The 17,001-nt window shown below is 41.1% G+C and overlaps 1 protein-coding gene across 1 annotated transcript in view; it reads right to left on the bottom strand.

Annotated features, from left to right (window-relative positions):
- The window catches only part of ntrk2a (neurotrophic tyrosine kinase, receptor, type 2a), a 254,756-nt gene that overhangs the window by 31,432 nt on the left and 206,323 nt on the right, over positions 1-17,001 (bottom strand). The window contains exon 16 of the mRNA XM_060845213.1: positions 6,312-6,344. Within this exon, the coding sequence (XP_060701196.1) occupies positions 6,312-6,344 (33 nt within the window). The remainder of the gene's footprint in view (positions 1-6,311; positions 6,345-17,001) is intronic.

Here is a 17,001-nt window from a genome sequence, read left to right as displayed (position 1 = left end):
CTCCACTATTGGCGACTGTGCCTGAAGCTGTCTTGGTCTTCCTTCTCAAGACTTCTCCACATTTCTACTTTTCTCTCCACATTTATGAGGCTTCTTAAAACCTACTTCTTTAACCAAGCTTTTGGTCAGTGCCTTAATGGTTAAGTGAAATGTTGAGCTTGATAAAAATCCTGTATTGTGCTTTGTGGCATTTTATGGCTGTAAATTGAAAAAGAGGAATGTTCAACAAGACCTGGATGTCCTTGTGCATCAGTCACTGAAAATAAGCATGCAGGCCCAGCAGGGAGTAAAGGTGGCAAACTGTATGTTGGCCTTTGTAGTGAGGGGATTCAAGTTCAAGAACAAGGATGTCTTACTGCAATTATACACAGTATTGGCACGGCTATACCTGGAATATTGTGTAAGTTTTGGTCTCCTTATCTGAGGAAGGATGGACTGACAAATGAGGACAGATTGAATTGATTACTGTTATTTAGAAAAGTGGGGGGGTGGTGGGTGGAGGAGGTTGGGAATCTCTTAGAAACCTATAAAATTCCAACAAGATGAAACAGGTTAAATGCAGGCAGGATGTTTCTGATAGTGGGGAATTCCAGAACCATGAGTCCTAGTTTAAGGATAAGGGGTAAACATTGTGGGACTGAGATGAGGAGAAATTTCTTCACCAAAAGGTGGTAAGCCTGTAGAAGACATTACCACAGAAAGTAGTTGAGGCCAAAACATTATGTGTCTTCAAGAAGGAAGTACACCCAACTCATGCGGCTAAAGGAATCAAGGCACATGGAGGAGGGCAAGATTAAAAATATTGTGCTCAATGATCAGCCATTACCATATTGAATAGCAGAGCAGACTCAAGGGGTTGAATGGTCTACTCCTGCTCTTATCTTTGTTTCTATGTTGGTCATATTAAAGACTTTATACAAATGATTGCTTTTGAGTAGGTTAACTCTTCTTTCTGCTAAGCTTTTCATAAATAACTCCAGATCCCACATTATGTTATACCCTGTATCCCAGAGAAATTTATTTTATATTCTTACCAGTTATTTCCTTTCTTTGATCTCAATTGCACTGGATTATAGTATCTAATCTCTGCCATTCATCTGCCAGTTTCTTAATAACTTCTTATACTTAGGTAGCCTTTGATCTGCAAGTTATAACATATCCTTCCCTCAATTTATTATTATGTTCACATTTTTATTTAACTTCCAGTCTCCAAATCCTCTGACGTCCAGAGCAGCAAAACCTGCACTTACGTCCTTGATTGAGTTTTTTTAAAGAAGTAACAAAGAGGATTGATGAGGGCAGAGCAATAGACGTAATCTATATGGACTTCAGTAGGGTGTTCGACAAGTTCCCCATGGGAGACTGGTTAGCATGGTTACATCTCATGGAATACAGGGAGAACTGACCATTTGGACACAGAACTGGCTCAAAGGTAGAAGACAGAGGGTGGTGGTGGAGGGTTGTTTTTCAGACTGGAGGCCCGTGACCAGTGGAGTACCACAAGGATGGGTGCTGGGTCCACTACTTTTCACCATTTATATAAATGATTTGGATATCAGCATAAGATGTATAGTTAGTAAATTTGCAGATGAGAGCAAAATTGGAGGTGCAGTGGACATTGAAGAAGCTTACATCAGATTACAACAGGATCTAGATCAGGTGGACCAATGGGCTGAGAAGTGGCAGATGGAGTTTAATTTAGATAATTGCAAGATACTGCATTTTGGAAAAACAAATCTTAGCAGGACTTATACACTTAATGGTAAGGTCCTAGGGAGTGTTGCTGAACAAAGAGACTTTGGAGTGTAGGTTCATAGTTTCTTGAAAGCAGGTAGATAGGATAGTGAAGGTGATGTTTGGTACGCTTTCCTTTATTGGTCAGAGTATCGAGTATAGGAGTAGGGAGGTCATGCTACAGCTGTACAGGACATTGGTTAGGCCACTTTTGAAATATTGCATGCAATTCTGGTCCCCTTCGAATTGGAAGGATGTTGTGAAACTTGAAAGGATCAGAATAGATTTAGAATGATGTTGCCAGAGTTGGAGGACTTGAGCTATAACGAGAGATTGAATAGGCTGGGGATGTTTTCCCTGGTGCGTCAGAGGCTGAAGGGTGACCTTAATTAGGCTTATAAACTCAAGAGGGGCATGGATAGGATAAATAGACAAAATCTTTTCCCTGGGGTGGGGGACTCCAGAACTAGAGGGCATAGGTTTAGGGAGGGAGAGGAAAGATATAAAACAGACCTGAGGGACAACTTTTTCATGCAGAGGATGGTACATGTATGCAATGAGCTGCCAGAGGAAGTGGTACTTTTGCAATATTTAAGAGGCATCCGGATGGGTATATGAATAGGAAGAGTTTGGAGGGATATGGGCCAAGTGCTGGCAAGTGGGACTAAATTAGGTTGGGATATCTGGTCAGCATGATTGAGTTGGACCGCAGGGTCTATTTCCATGCTATACATCTTTATGACTCTATGCTGACCAAGTCTCCTAAACTGCACTAGTCCCATTTGTCTGCATTTGGCCCATAACCTTTGAAATCATTCCTTTCCATGTATCTGTCCAAATGACATTTTAAATGTAAATTGTATTTACCTCTACCATTTCCTCTGGCAGCTTGTTCAATACATGCACCATCCTCTGCGTGAAGTAGTTGGCCCTTGGGAACACATTAAATCTTACCCCTCTCCATGCTGCCCAGGACTCTCCAGGAATGTCTTCCAGCCTACGTTCATGATTAGATTAGATTAGATTCCCCACAGTATGGAAACAGACCCTTTGGCCCAACAAGTCCACACCGACCCTCCGAAGAGTAACCCACCCAGACTCATTCCCCTGCCCTGTATTTATCCCTGACTAATGCACCTTACACTACGGGCAATTTAGCACGGCCAATTCACCTGACCTGCACATCTTTGGACTGTGGGAGGAAACCGGAGCACCTGGAGGAAACCCATGCAAACATAGGGAGGATGTGCAAACTCCACACAGACAGTCACCTGAGGCTGGAATCGAACCCGGGTCCCTGTCGCTGTGAGGTAGCCATGCTAACCACTGAGCCACTGTGCTGCAGGGGCAGTTTGGAGTGTTAACTCAAAAAAAAATTTGGAAATGTTGCAGAGTTTAATTTGGTGTTACTCAGTAATTAAGAGTGTAATTAGTTCTGCACAACAACTGGAAATCCCATCTCCCCTTCGACCTCACCCAAAGACATTCCCATGGGAACTGACCATTCCTAGAGTTGACCCGGCCACTCCTCCCATCCAACCCAACCCAAATTACAACACTAGCATCTCTATGACTCTATGACTAGCAGCCACTCAACTGTATCACAATAAAGTCTATTCTATTCTATTCACAGCACTATAAAGGGTTATACAAAGAATAAAATTGGATTGAACCCTGATTTCAACACAAGCAAGGTTACATCAGAGGCTCATCCAGCCCCCATAACTCCTTCAAAATCCTCCTCACAAACAATTGGGGACTTCTGCATAAACCAGGAGGGTTGTCCTACAACATGGTCAAACAGCCAGACATAGTCATACTCCCAGAAGCAAACCTTTCAGATAACATCCCAAATTCCTCCATCACCAATGCTGAGTATATTATATCCCACTGGCAGGACACACTCATTGTAGGTAATGGCACAGTGATACACTATAAAGAGGAAAAGGTTCTGTGAGTCCTCAATATTAACTATGGATCCAAACAGAGTCTCACCACATCAGAAAACCCACCCTGATTGTCATCTACCGCTCTCTTTCAGCTGAAAATCAGCGCTTTTACATGTTTAACACCACTTAAATGGAGCACTTGATGGTTGCACAAGTTCAGAATGTTCTCTATGTCGGAGACTTAAATACTCATTACCAAGAGTGACACCACTATTGACAAGCTGGCAAAGTCCAAATGATAGTAGGTGCCAGACTGGGTGTCTGCAGCAGGTGATGAGAAAATCAATATGATGAAAAATCTACTTGACCTTGCTCTCACAAATGTAGTATCACAGTTATATCTGTTCATGTCAGTATTGTAAGTACTGACAAATGTTCAGTCCTTGTGAAAACAAAATCCCATCTTCACATACAGGATATTCTCAATCAGAGTGCATTGTTTCACCACTAGACTAAATGGAATTGATTTGAATCTGATTAGTACCCCCAAACTGGGAATTCTAGGGATGATATGAACCAGCAGCAACAACAGAATTGTATTCAATCCCAATCTGTCACATCATTACCATTCAGGTAGAAGATCAAACCTGAATAAAGCCAAATGCACTTCAAAGGTTATTGCCAGTTTATCATCCCAGTTGAGCAGCTAAAGACTTGTTTTCCAGAACTAGCCATACCTCTAGGCAAGTTGTTGCAGTGTAGCTGTTGACATCTATCCAAAAAAAAACACAAGTTGTCTGCAAAACACAGGACAAATCCATTCTGGCTAATTAAAGTCCCATCTGTATAAACTCAATCATATGCAAACTGTATTACTGACAGACACTGTTATCAAGAGGACTTATTCATCAATGACCTAATACCAATACACAATTCTGGGTTCCACCAGAACAGGTGATTTCCAGAGAGCACTTAAACTAGATCCAAAAATGAGCAGAAATGTAACATTTCAGAGTCAATGTGAGAATAACTGCCCTCAACATTGAGGCATCATTTGAACAAGGAGAAAGTGAGGACTGCAGATGCTGAGGATCAGAGCTTAAAAATGTGTTGCTGGAAAAGTGCAGCAGGTCAGGCAGCATCAAAGGAGCAGGAGAATCGACGTTTCAGGCATAAGCCCTTCTTCAGGAATGATGAGGATGTGCCAAGCAGGCTAAGATAAAAGGTAGGGAGGAGGGACTTGGAGGAGGGGCTTTTGGAATGCGATAGGTGGAAGGAGGTTAAGGTGAGGGTAATAGGCCAGAGAGGGGTTGGGGGCGGAGAGGTCAGGAAGAAGATTGCTGGTCAAGAAGGCGGTGCTGAGTCTGAGGGTTGGGACTGAGAAAAGGTGGGGAGAGGGGAAATGAGGAAGCTGGAGAAATCTGTATTCATCTCTTGTGGTTGGAGGGTTCCTAGGCGGAAGATGAGTCGCTCTTCCTCCAGGCGTCGTGTTGCCATGGTCTGGCGATAGAGGAGGCCAAGGATCTGCATGTCCTTGGCGGAGTGGGAGGGGGAATAAAAGTGTTCAGACACGGCGCAGTTGAGTTGGTTGATCCGGGAGTCCCAGAGGTGTTCTCTGAAACGTTCCGCAAGTAGGCGGCCTGTCTCCCCAGTGTATAGGAGGCCACATCGGATGAGCGGATGCAGTAAATGATGTGTGTGGAGGTGCAGGTGAATTTCTGATGGATATTGAAGGATCCCTTGGGGTCTTGGAGAGAAGTGAGGGGGGAGGTGTGGGCGCAAGTTTTGCATTTTTTGCGGTTGCAGGGGAAGGTGTCGGGAGTGGAGGTTGGGTTGGTGGGGGGTATGGATCTGACGAGGGAGTGGTCTTTCCGGAACGCTGATAGGGGTGGGGAGGGAAATATATCCTTGGTGGTGGGGTCCGTTTGGAGGTGGCGGAAATGACGAAGGATGATCCGATGTATCTGGAGGTTGGTGGGATGGTAGGTGAGGACTAGTGGGGTTCTGTTCTGAAGGCAATTGGAAGGGCGGAGTTCAAGGGCAGAGGAGCGGGAAGTGAAGGAGATGCAGTGGAGAGCATCGTCAACTACGTCTGAGGGGAAATTGCGGTCTTTGAAGAAGGAGGCCATCTGGGTTGTTCGGTATTGGAATTGGTCCTCCTGGGAGCAGATGCGGCGAAGGCGAAGGAATTGGCAATATGGGATGGCGTTTTTACAGGGGGAAGGGTGGGAGGAGGTGTAATCTTCCCACCCATGGCAACACGACGCCTGGAGGAAGAGCGACTCATCTTCCGCCTAGGAACCCCCTAACCACAAAGGATAAATACAGATTTCTCCAGCTTCCTCATTTCCCCTCCCCCCATCTTTTCTCAGTCCCAACCCTCAGACTCAGCACCGCCTTCTTGACCAGCAATCTTCTTCCCGACCTCTCCGCTCCCACCCCTTCTCCGGCCTATTACCCTCACCTTAACCTCCTTCCACCTATCGCACTCCCAATGCCCATCGCCCAAGTCCCTCCTCCCTACCTTTTACCTTAGCCTGCTTGGCATACCCTCCTCAATCCTGAAGAAGGGCTTTTGCCCGAAACGTCGATTCCCCTTCTCCTTTGATGCTGCCTGACCTGCTGCGCTTTTCCAGCAACACATTTTTAAGCATCATTTGAACAAGTGCTACTTCAAGGAGCCCTAGCAAAATAGAAGTCATTGGAATTAGGGGAAAAGCTCTTTAATGGCTGGAATCATTACTGGCACGAAGGAGAATGACGGTGATTATTGTAAATCATACAACAGGAATTCTTCTGGCTAGTGTCCTTGGCCCTATGATCTTTCGCTGCTCCACCAAATGACATTGCCTCTACCATGAAGTGACAAATGAAGATGTCAAATGATAATTACAGAGTTTTCAGTTTCATTCAAGGATCAAGTAATGACCATCTTCAACAATACAGACTAAACGCATTACTTTAACATTCAACAGGATTGGATGGATCTCCCACCTTCATAAAATCACAAATCATTTAGGCGCATTAGGAAATCATTTGACCCATCATGTCTGCACCAGCTCTCCAATAAGAATCATGACTTAGTGCCATTTTCCTGCCTGTTCTTCATATTCTTGCACATTGTTTCTATTCAAAGAATCATCAAATGCTGTCTTGAATGCCTCAAGTGACTCTGCTTCCAGGTCTGAAATATTCATCACATCACATTTACTAAATTTGTATATCAATTTAAATCTGTGCCCTCTTGTTCAATTATTTTATGAATGGGAACAGTTTCTCTCTATCTACCCTATAGTCCCTTCAATATTTTGAAATCTTCTATCAGATCTTCTCTTAGACTTCTTCTTTCCAAGGAGAACAGTCCCAACCTCTATAATCTATTGTATTAACTGAAGTTTCTCATTCCTGGAAACATTTCTGTAAATTGCTTCTGCACTCACCCTATTATGTTCATATCCTTCCTATAGCCTGAAGCTGTAACACAATACCCAGCTGAGGTCTAACAACATATATCAGGAAAAACAAGGTGCCAATATCAACCCCGAGGGAAATTACCTCCAAACCTTTTCCCAGTCATAAAAATATCCATTGACCACTACTATTCAAAAGGGACACCTTTTCTCACAAATCTGTTGCATGGTTCTGTATCAAATGTTTTATGTCAAATCCATATTTAACATATCAACAACGTTACCCTTATCGATCTCTGTCATCTCTTCTTAAAAAAAATGAAGAAGTTAATTAAACATGATTTTCCCTTTAGAAATCTATGCTGGGTCTTGGTAAACAACCCACTTCTTTCTATGTGACTTTTAATTTTATCCCTAACAATTGTTTCTTGAAGCTTCTTATTGACTAAAAACCTATTTGGATCAGATATGCAAATACTGGGGCTACAGCATTAGGCCAGAAGCTGGCTACTCTGTGTAACTCACCACCCAACTTCCCAAAGTATTTTCATTATCTACAAGCCACAAGACTCTTTGCCTGAATGAGTGCTACTTCTCCAAAATCTAAAAGGCTTCAACACTATCAAAGACAAAGCAGCTCTCTTGACTTGCATTCCATGAATCAACACAGTGGGTTGGGGGGGGGGCGCAGGGGCAGGGCATACCATCATTAAATTTACTGGGCAATTAGCAAAGCTCCTTTTATGACACTGTCAAAATCTGAGATCTCTATTGATTGAATGAACAAGGGCAGCAGCCAAATAGAGCCACATGTCACCTGTGAGTTCCTTTCCAAGTTTCTTATCATCCTAACTCAGAATGATATCATTATTCCTTAGTCATTGTTTAGCCAAATTGTACAAACTCTCTACTGAACAAGAAGAGACTAATTTCAACTTATTTGAGAGCAGGAGGGATAGGCAATACATGCTAGCCTTGCCAGCAATACTGACAATCCATGAATGAAGAAATATAACAAAAACTCTGTTCACAACTATCTTCTACTCGATGCTTTGTATTTATATAATTCCCAGAAGAAACTAAGCAACAGTTTCAATAATAAAACTAAGCCATGAGTGCAAGGGATATAAGAACCAGAGAACACATTGCTTTCTTGATAAAGATCTTATAAAATTGATGAGGAAATCATAACAATGAACTTACATGAGAAAACGTTTTCAAGTATTATATTAAAAACATCTGCAATTCCGTAATTGCCTTGGAATGAAACTGCTGTCTGATCAAATGAATTACAGATCTGTTACAGACAGTTAATTAGAAACTCAGCTGATTTCTGAAGATATGGATGAAGGCGATGTGTAATAATAGATAACATAACAACATTTTATCTCATCTACATGGTTGAAGCTATTGTGTGTTAATAAAGTTTGCTACTAATTTAAGAATTGAATCTTAAACACAAACTTTACAAATTTAATTCCACTTTTCTCCCTCAATATTACCTTACTGCTGTTATTCCAGTTTCATATTTGACAGCCACAACATCAGTGGAATGGCAGGACAAACTTTTACGAATCTTCTACTTAGTTTGATATCCAAAATACAACCATTGTAGTGTAGGCAATTGTCGTTAGTATATAAAACATGGTAACATACTCCAACCTCAGATGGGGTCAGCAGGAGATGTCAACACATCCACTCAAATACTACTTCTGGAAGAATATAGTCAAATGTTGTTTGTCTCAGCTGATTGTTCACATATATTCACAATGATGAGCTATCCAGTTTATACAATAACTAGATCAGAAGATTACCGATCTGCCTATTTTATGACATATATGAGTGTGCTATCATGAAGAGAGTTTCTCTATACTGCTCATGACCAGTAATCTTGTTAGTAAAAGGTTTGCATATCATCACTCACAAAGCAAATGTTCCAATTGAAAGCATTAAACAGCAAGCTTTTTCAGAGTTTTAAACTAAAGCTGATGATTTATTCTTATTACTTGTTATGGAATAATACATTTCATTCATTCATCTCGCACACATACACAGATTGGATACAAATGAAAGTGTTAGATTGTTAATGCTTATAATTGTCACAATCCTTTCCTTCGATGTCCAGCAATTTTGTAACTGAAGCTGATGCATTTACTTAAGTGAAGGCTTAGTAAAAGAATGGATGACAGCTCACTACAAGATTTCCAGGAAGTTGATTCTTAGGTGAATTTGAAGTTGGAACCGGTTTGGGAGAATCCTATGCCATCAGGATCTCACTCTTTCAAGTAATGCTTTTTGTTAACCATGACAGCTTGGAGGAGTTATAACAATATCAATGATTTTCAGTGGAATTCTCAATTAGCTGCAGAAAACTTCTTGCTGATTTAAAAGCACACAACAAAATAGCTTCCTCAGTATGAAATTTCCACAGTTTCAAAGTCCTCTTTCCAAACAAAACATAGCATGTTGATGATATATCCTGTGTTGTATTTAACACCTTGAAAGTTTCAGGCAGCCATTTTAGGTTGCATGAGGGACAATCGTAACATAATGGAAAGAGGATAGGATCTATTCAGTCAACTTGCACATATTGAATTTCAATGTTCTCTTTTGTCCAGGATGAAAAACAGAGAGACAGGCCAGTAGAATACTAAAGTTCCTTTATGGAGATCTTTCCTGAACAAAAGGATTTGTGAATTTTCTGAATGGCTGTGAATGGCTGTAAAATTTCTTCAAATATAGGGTGATCTGAAGCTCAAAATTCCAAAGATCACATGATTTACACTAACCATCTAGTAGCCTGTTTATGTCCAATTTCTGCAAGTATTGACTGAAAACTCATAATATATTAGGACATGACAGTATCTAAATTCAGCTAGAGTGAAATCTGTCAGTGAATTATTTTTGTCAGATTGGTGACGCGTTTGGATGAATTTCATTTTCTGTTAAGAAATATAAATTACATTGTAAAATCAAAAGAAAGTGTGATCTGATCTAACTAAGAGATTAAAAATAGCACACTGGTAAAACATTTACCCTGATAAAATTCTATTATGACTAATTTAATGTCATTTTTAACATTTTGTTCTTGGATCTAATCAGTCCTCCTTCTTTCAGTTCATATGACAGCTCCTACAGACAAAGAGATTTGTAACCATTCTATCACTGGTGGCTAAGAAATAGACATAGCCTTAAATGAAGCAACAGATTTTCCTGGCAGACCTACAATTGAAATATGTTATATTGTTGTACTGATATTGGTAAAGAGCCAGGGGTTGACTGTCATGTGAATAAATATCCCAGAGTGCCACATTCACTGTTGGACTGCAGAATGCTCTTTTCAGTACCTGTCCTGAGAAGCGAAGAATACTGAATTGACTTTCCATTTGTACCAGTCCCACTGAAAGTAATGAGAAATTCACTCAACAAAGCTCCAGCATTTCTGTGTCGAAGATGTAAATATTTTGAGTTTATTAGCAACCGGAAGTCAGAACATGGTAGCAGCAGTTGTCCAAGACTAAAACACACAAAAAAAATTAAATTTCAACGCTGAGTTAAATTGAAAACCTCAACCCAAATTAAATCCAAAAATAGATACTGAGCAAACTGTGCACAAATGAAATGGTCACCATCACAGCAATGAATGCATAGCTCCAGCTCAGACTTCAGAGACTGATATTGCTGAAGCATTTGAGAAGTCGGTTGGTTTCTAAAAGGAACTGGGAAAGTAGAAAGGGTCAGTTACATTATTTTGTTAACAGGAAAGAAAGGGTTCCATTTGTTTAATAGCTGGGAGTTGAGCGAAGTTGACAGCAGAAACTCAGATAAGATCTTTGTAAATTTCAGCACACCTCTCCAGCTCAACTCAAATAATCAACTCTACCAACACGAATTCCATTGCTTAAGGCAGGAATCAAGTGAGTTTGCTGAGAGTTTTACATAGAGGAAGCCATTGAAACATCAGCTCATAGGCCTCCCTACAGATCAATGGATATCATAAACAAATGACAATTTTGTGTGGTGGGGAGAGAGAAGAAGTTGCCTTTGCAAATGTAAACAACCATGGACGTTCACAGAGACAGTCAAGTCTCGGATTGAAGAGATGTATCCCACAGCTATCTAAGAGTCTTGGGGGATTCATCTGGTGTGATGAGAGGAAGAATACCAGTATGGTGATTTACTGATGGTACAGGACTTAGGTATTACAACTCACTGGATTAATGAGCCCTGCTATTTCTGGAGTTGGATCAAATCTTAAAGTTTTTTTGTTCCAAGTATCTGCTTTTAGATTAAAGTTAATAGAAAGAATGTACTAAACAATAATTATTTTTTCAATACAAGTAACTAAACTATATTCATAGGTAAACAGATATAAACCATTGGCATATAATATTACTAACTAAAAGTCCAAATAGGGAAAATATGTTATTAGTAGAAGTAGACAAATGGAAAGTCAATTCAGCATTCTTCGCTTCTCAGGACCGATACTGAAAAGAGCATACTTCAGGCTGGCCAAATACTCTGTAGTTCAGATGGTCTTCCACTGCTGTCTAAGAAGTATAGAATAACTGGTGCACTTGGAAAACATCTCTGATTTATCAAATCCCAGCTTGCAGCAACGGCTTAGAAAAGGTAAGTAGTTTTCTTCAGGGTTAAACCGATTTTTTTGACTGTAAAAAATGGGCAGTTTGTGAGCTGGGAGAAGATCTGTGCATGTTTTTACCTCCTCTGTCTCTGTAGCCGGTTTCCAGCTCCAAGCTGCTCAGCCATCCAAGAATCAAAGGCACAGTTGTTGTACTAGTTTGTAGACCAATCAACTTCTTGTTGCCAGCAGGAACTACTTTAGTGACCAACGCTCAGCAGCAGCAGTGTGTACTATCTACAAGACACACTGCAGAAATTTACTAAAGATCCTCAGTCAGCACCTTTCAAACCCATGACCATTTCCATGTAGAAGGACAAGGGCAGCAAATACATAGGAACCTGCAAGTTCCTCTCCAAGCCACCCACCATCCTGACTTGGAAATATATTGCTGTTGTTTCACTGTCACTGTGCCTATAGCGGTTCAAGAAGGCAGCTCATCACCATCTTCTCAAGGGCATCTAGGAACAGGCAGTAAATGCTGTCCAGCCAGCAAAGCCTATATCCCAATGAATAAAAAAAAAACACACCCTCAGCTCCAGGTTGGCTCCAACCTGAATGTCAAGTACTGCTCAAGCAGTTGTTTCCAATGCCGGCCATGGCTATCCGGTTAACTTGCTTTCAGAACTGTAGCCACTCTTTTAAACATTAGTTTTTAAAACAATTCTCTCTTATGTTAATACCCAGTTTTTGAAAACAAAAACAAAACATAACCCTTATGTTTGAAATGCTCCAAAAATAAAGTGAAGTGCCAAAATTGGTTACTCAGAGTAACCACTTAACAAATTGGGAAAATGCAGCCCCCCACTGAAAGCAGAGACCAATTGTGGATTGTTTGCTGAGGATTGTGATCCTGTGTAGGGGAGAAAGAAGGATAAGTAGAAAAGGGGAACTTTTTTATGTAATTCAAAATATGTTGCTGAAATAACACTTAACCAAGTGTTATTAGTAAATTATTACAATAAAAAATCTTAATTCATCAAATTTTGCTGCATTATACTTTTAAGCTTTAACTAAAAATTCAGATTTCTGTTAAAACCTTGTCAATCTCCACAGGGATCATTGCTTGATCAGCTCATTTGGGGCTCTACATTCCCTGAGGTACAAAAAGACTTTATTGGAAAAGACAAGTCCAAATTATTGCAGGTTTGAGACACTGCCAGAGCATGGGAAGCAATGAGTAGACAGTTTGAAGATATTGACTATTTAAACAGCTTTTACAGTTAAGTAAGGAAAAAAAGAAGCAGAATTGATATAGTGAAACAACCAAAACTTTCAGTCAGTGAGAATGATGTGCAAGACTGTGGATGACCACAAGTTGACACAAATAAAAAAAAACTATCCTGGATGTGGATTGAACTGCATACCTTATGGAAAGGCAAATCATTGGAAAAAGATGTGTGGAACTACAAAAGATAGTAGACAAATTATAAGAGATGGAGCATCAGGGCAGCTAAGAAGTAAAAGGAACCACAGTGTCCATACCCTGGAAGATAATGACATGTCTAAGGACATAACTGGGTAAGAAATGCATGAAATAGCCCATTGTGAAAGCTTTCAGAGAATATAAATATATAGATCAGGAAGAGGGTGAGAAATCAGCTGACACCGAAGCTAATATTGGAGCATAGATTATCATCTTCTGGCTCAGACTCATGATGAAATCCTCTGGTTATATCCATTTCTTTCATACTGAAATAGCCAATACTCTCTGTGAAATATAATGTTCAGAGCACATTCTGTTCCAACTAAGCAAGATTCTGTTCTGCCCACAATAAGAGTGGTATTTATTGCAAGGTTTGTAATTGGTCACTCAGGACAGTTTGGGGGTCATTGGAAAGAAGCTCAAAGGACATATTTTGTTGGAGATGGAGAGAGAAGTAGACAGTTTAAAGAGTGGAGCAGTTAGCTGTCTTGCTGGGAAAACAATTGAATTACACAAATTCTGTAAAGGTGAACTCAGTGAGGAATCCATAGTTGAGTTCTTCTGTGTTGTTAGTTCTAGGAATTGGTATGAAGCTAAGAATTGGAGTCAGGACTCAAAAAGCTGAGAAAGTAGGAAGGTCACTGTTTCTGTTTGGGTAAAGCTGAGAGTGATTTGGAAGAAGGCTGTGAATGTTAATACTTCAGTGTAGTTGAGAAAAGCGGGTGGTTAAAATGGACAAGCAGTATTTGCTTGATGTAACTAAGCAAAGTTTGGAACTTGGGGATAAACCAGGACTAGCTCAGTGAAGGACTGGAGTTACACTTGTGAACGAGTACTGGAGTGCAATTTCAGAGTACAGGGGAGTGTGATCAAAGGACAGGAGGATGATTGACCAGAACAGGAGCAGTCATTGAGGCAGTCTATGATAGAACAGCTATTGACAGGGAAGTTTACAGCCCGATCAGCAGAAGGAAAGAATTGTTATCCCTTGTAAAGTTTAAAGATATTTGATGAATTACTGTGGAATTAATATTTGGAGGAAGCAGCTAAATGATCCATAGGATCTGCCTTGATCATGTTTATTGTTTGATGTATGCTGTGGGATGCTCAATCACAGTCCGTTACCCCGGTTTACTATATGTTAATTCTGGGTTTTAGAAATAAGTTATACATGTAGTGTAGATTATATAACTATTAGGCAAGAATTTACATAGAACATAGAACATAGAAGGATACAGCGCAGTACAGGCCCTTCGGCCCTCGATGTTGCGCCGACCGAGTCCTACCTAACCTATACTAGCCCAATAACTTCCAAATGCCTATCCAATGCCCGCTTAAATGAACATAAAGAAGGAGAGTTCACCACTGCTCCTGGCAGGGCATTCCATGAACTCACAACCCGCTGTGTGAAGAATCTACCCCTAACATCTGTCCTATACCTACCACCCCTTAATTTAAAGCTATGTCCCCTAGTAACACCTGACTCCATTAGCGGAAAAAGGTTCTTAGTATCTACCCTATCTAAACCCCTAATCATCTTATACACTTCTATCAGATCTCCACTAAACCTTCTCTTCTCCAATGAGAACAGCCCCAAGTGCCTCAGCCTTTCCTCATAAGATTTTCCTACCATTCCAGGCAACATCCTGGTAAACCTCCTCTGCACTCGTTCTAAAGCTTCCACATCCTTCCTATAGTATGGCGACCAAAACTGCACACAATACTCCAGATGAGGCCTCACCAGAGTCTTATACAACTGCAACATGACCTCAGGACTCCGGAACTCAATTCCTCTGCCAATAAAGCCCAGTACACCATATGCCTTCCTCACAGCACTATTTACCTGGGTGGCAATAATTTATTGCAGTTTATTCAAAATCTTGAAATCCTATGATTTTATTCTCCTAGAAGTCATCAAGAGCTCACCTTTTGTCACTTTAAAAGTTACTGGTCACCAACCAGATCATAACATAATTTAGCAGTGTGCTCTGGAATCATAAGTTTGGCAATCTATTCTGGGATCATAACATAACATGAGAAAGTCATCCCTGAAAATGTGAATATAAACGGATACCCAAGGAAACGTACGTTTAAATGGAGCAATATTATGTAAACAGTAAATAGGAAAGAACTGAGATTCAATAGCGAGGGTCAATCCAATGCAGAGGGACACAAAGGGAGAAAGTGATAACGGTTTTGTCCACCTCATTGAAACAGATGGCCCTGCTATCCGACAGTTGAGCAGTTGTGATAAGCTGCAGTTTATCTCAGTAACACACGATGAAACATCAAGGTATAACGATCCATCATCCAGCAAAATTAACACCACAAAATTGAGTTCAATTAGAGATTAAATCATCAACATTGAAGAGTTGCAGATGCTCACTCAGCATGCAATTCCGACAGCCTGATAAGATATCAGAAAGACAGCATGTTATACACATCGGTCTATCAGAGATAATGGATGAATTTTACTGTTTTTGGCTGACAATTCCATTGAGCTTCATGGCAGCCTTCTCCATGTGAGGCATTGTGGGTTCTGTCACTGCATCTTACTGAATTTGCTTTATATTATTAGTATGTACTCTGCCCCATGGCATCTCTCTCATTGATTCGTGCCCCATTGTACTACTCGCCATACCAGGCCAACTCAAATTTGTCTGAATATCCCAGAATTGACTTGCATTGAGGCCATTTTCAGAAAGCTGCTGTTCACCTATACAAATACTATAAGTACTTTTCCCAGATATGGCAGAAAATGGAAAATTGGCATCTTGTTTTGAGGGCAGGCACATGAGGGCAGGATGGAGAAGTGCAGAGGCATGATGTTGTCTTCCTTCAGGACACTGGATCATGCCAACCTGCTTTAAGATTGTCTAATGAGTCAGCACAGTCTCTCCCATCTCGAGGAAGGCACAGCACTGCAGCGAGGTTAATGACTTCCTGCACTCTGCCAGCTTAAGTGCCACTATCTTACCTCCCATACTTCACGTTGACTCTATATGTGCTCCTGTACCCACCTCTAACCAAAGCTAATATTTTACCACTCCCAATATTGTCTGCAACAACATCTCTTACTCACTGTCAGCCACACCAAACCCAACAAGTACTAACCGTATATCTCATTTGTGCTGCCAACTCAATAGGCAGGGCCTGGTGTTGTGGTCTCCTTTCCTGGTACTGAGTGAAGTCAACGTTGTGCATCTGCACTGTACTAAAGGTAACAGCTATGCCACCACTTTAATCCGCTTTAATATTTATCTTCCTGTAATTCCAGAAGGGAAGCAGCCCAGAATAGGGCAGAAAGAATCAAGGCAGATGGTTGGCAGCCTGACATTTCACTCCTGGCCTGTTACAAGGAGAGAATCCTGAATCTGACCATGTGGAACAGCTGACTGATCATGTCCAAGCCCACGGACTGGCATCAGATGCGGTCCTTCACTCGCCATGCCAGGACTCCATGAGCAAAGGCTATCTCCCTTAACATGATTGAGGACTGCTGACAATCACACTTTGTGTCTGAACAGCATGACAATACAGCAGTAATGAGAATCTGGAGCATCTGGTTGCGGAACAAGATAAAGTGGGGTTGCTGTGAGCATCCAGGTAGGCTGAAAGTGAGCCCAGAGAGCAGAAGCACATCACTGAGATACAGCCTAGTGCATGTCCCTGAGCATAAAGTGTCCTTCCTGAAGCATGACACTGACAGCAGAAACATACTGAAAGTGGATTGGAAATATGCCATGACTGTTCTTAAAGGGTGGTCGTGGAAAATGGGGTGTGTGTGGTTGGTGCCCATGGAGCAAACCCTGAGATGCTGTTGTGTCATGACAAACATGGAGGTTGACTGCAACCAGCAAGACATCAGAAGTTAGGTAACCACTCTGAGCTCCATGCTGG

The sequence above is a fragment of the Hemiscyllium ocellatum genome, chromosome 2 (genome assembly GCF_020745735.1).
Source record: "Hemiscyllium ocellatum isolate sHemOce1 chromosome 2, sHemOce1.pat.X.cur, whole genome shotgun sequence".
NCBI lineage: Eukaryota > Metazoa > Chordata > Chondrichthyes > Orectolobiformes > Hemiscylliidae > Hemiscyllium > Hemiscyllium ocellatum.
This window is presented reverse-complemented; position numbering and strand designations above follow the sequence as displayed.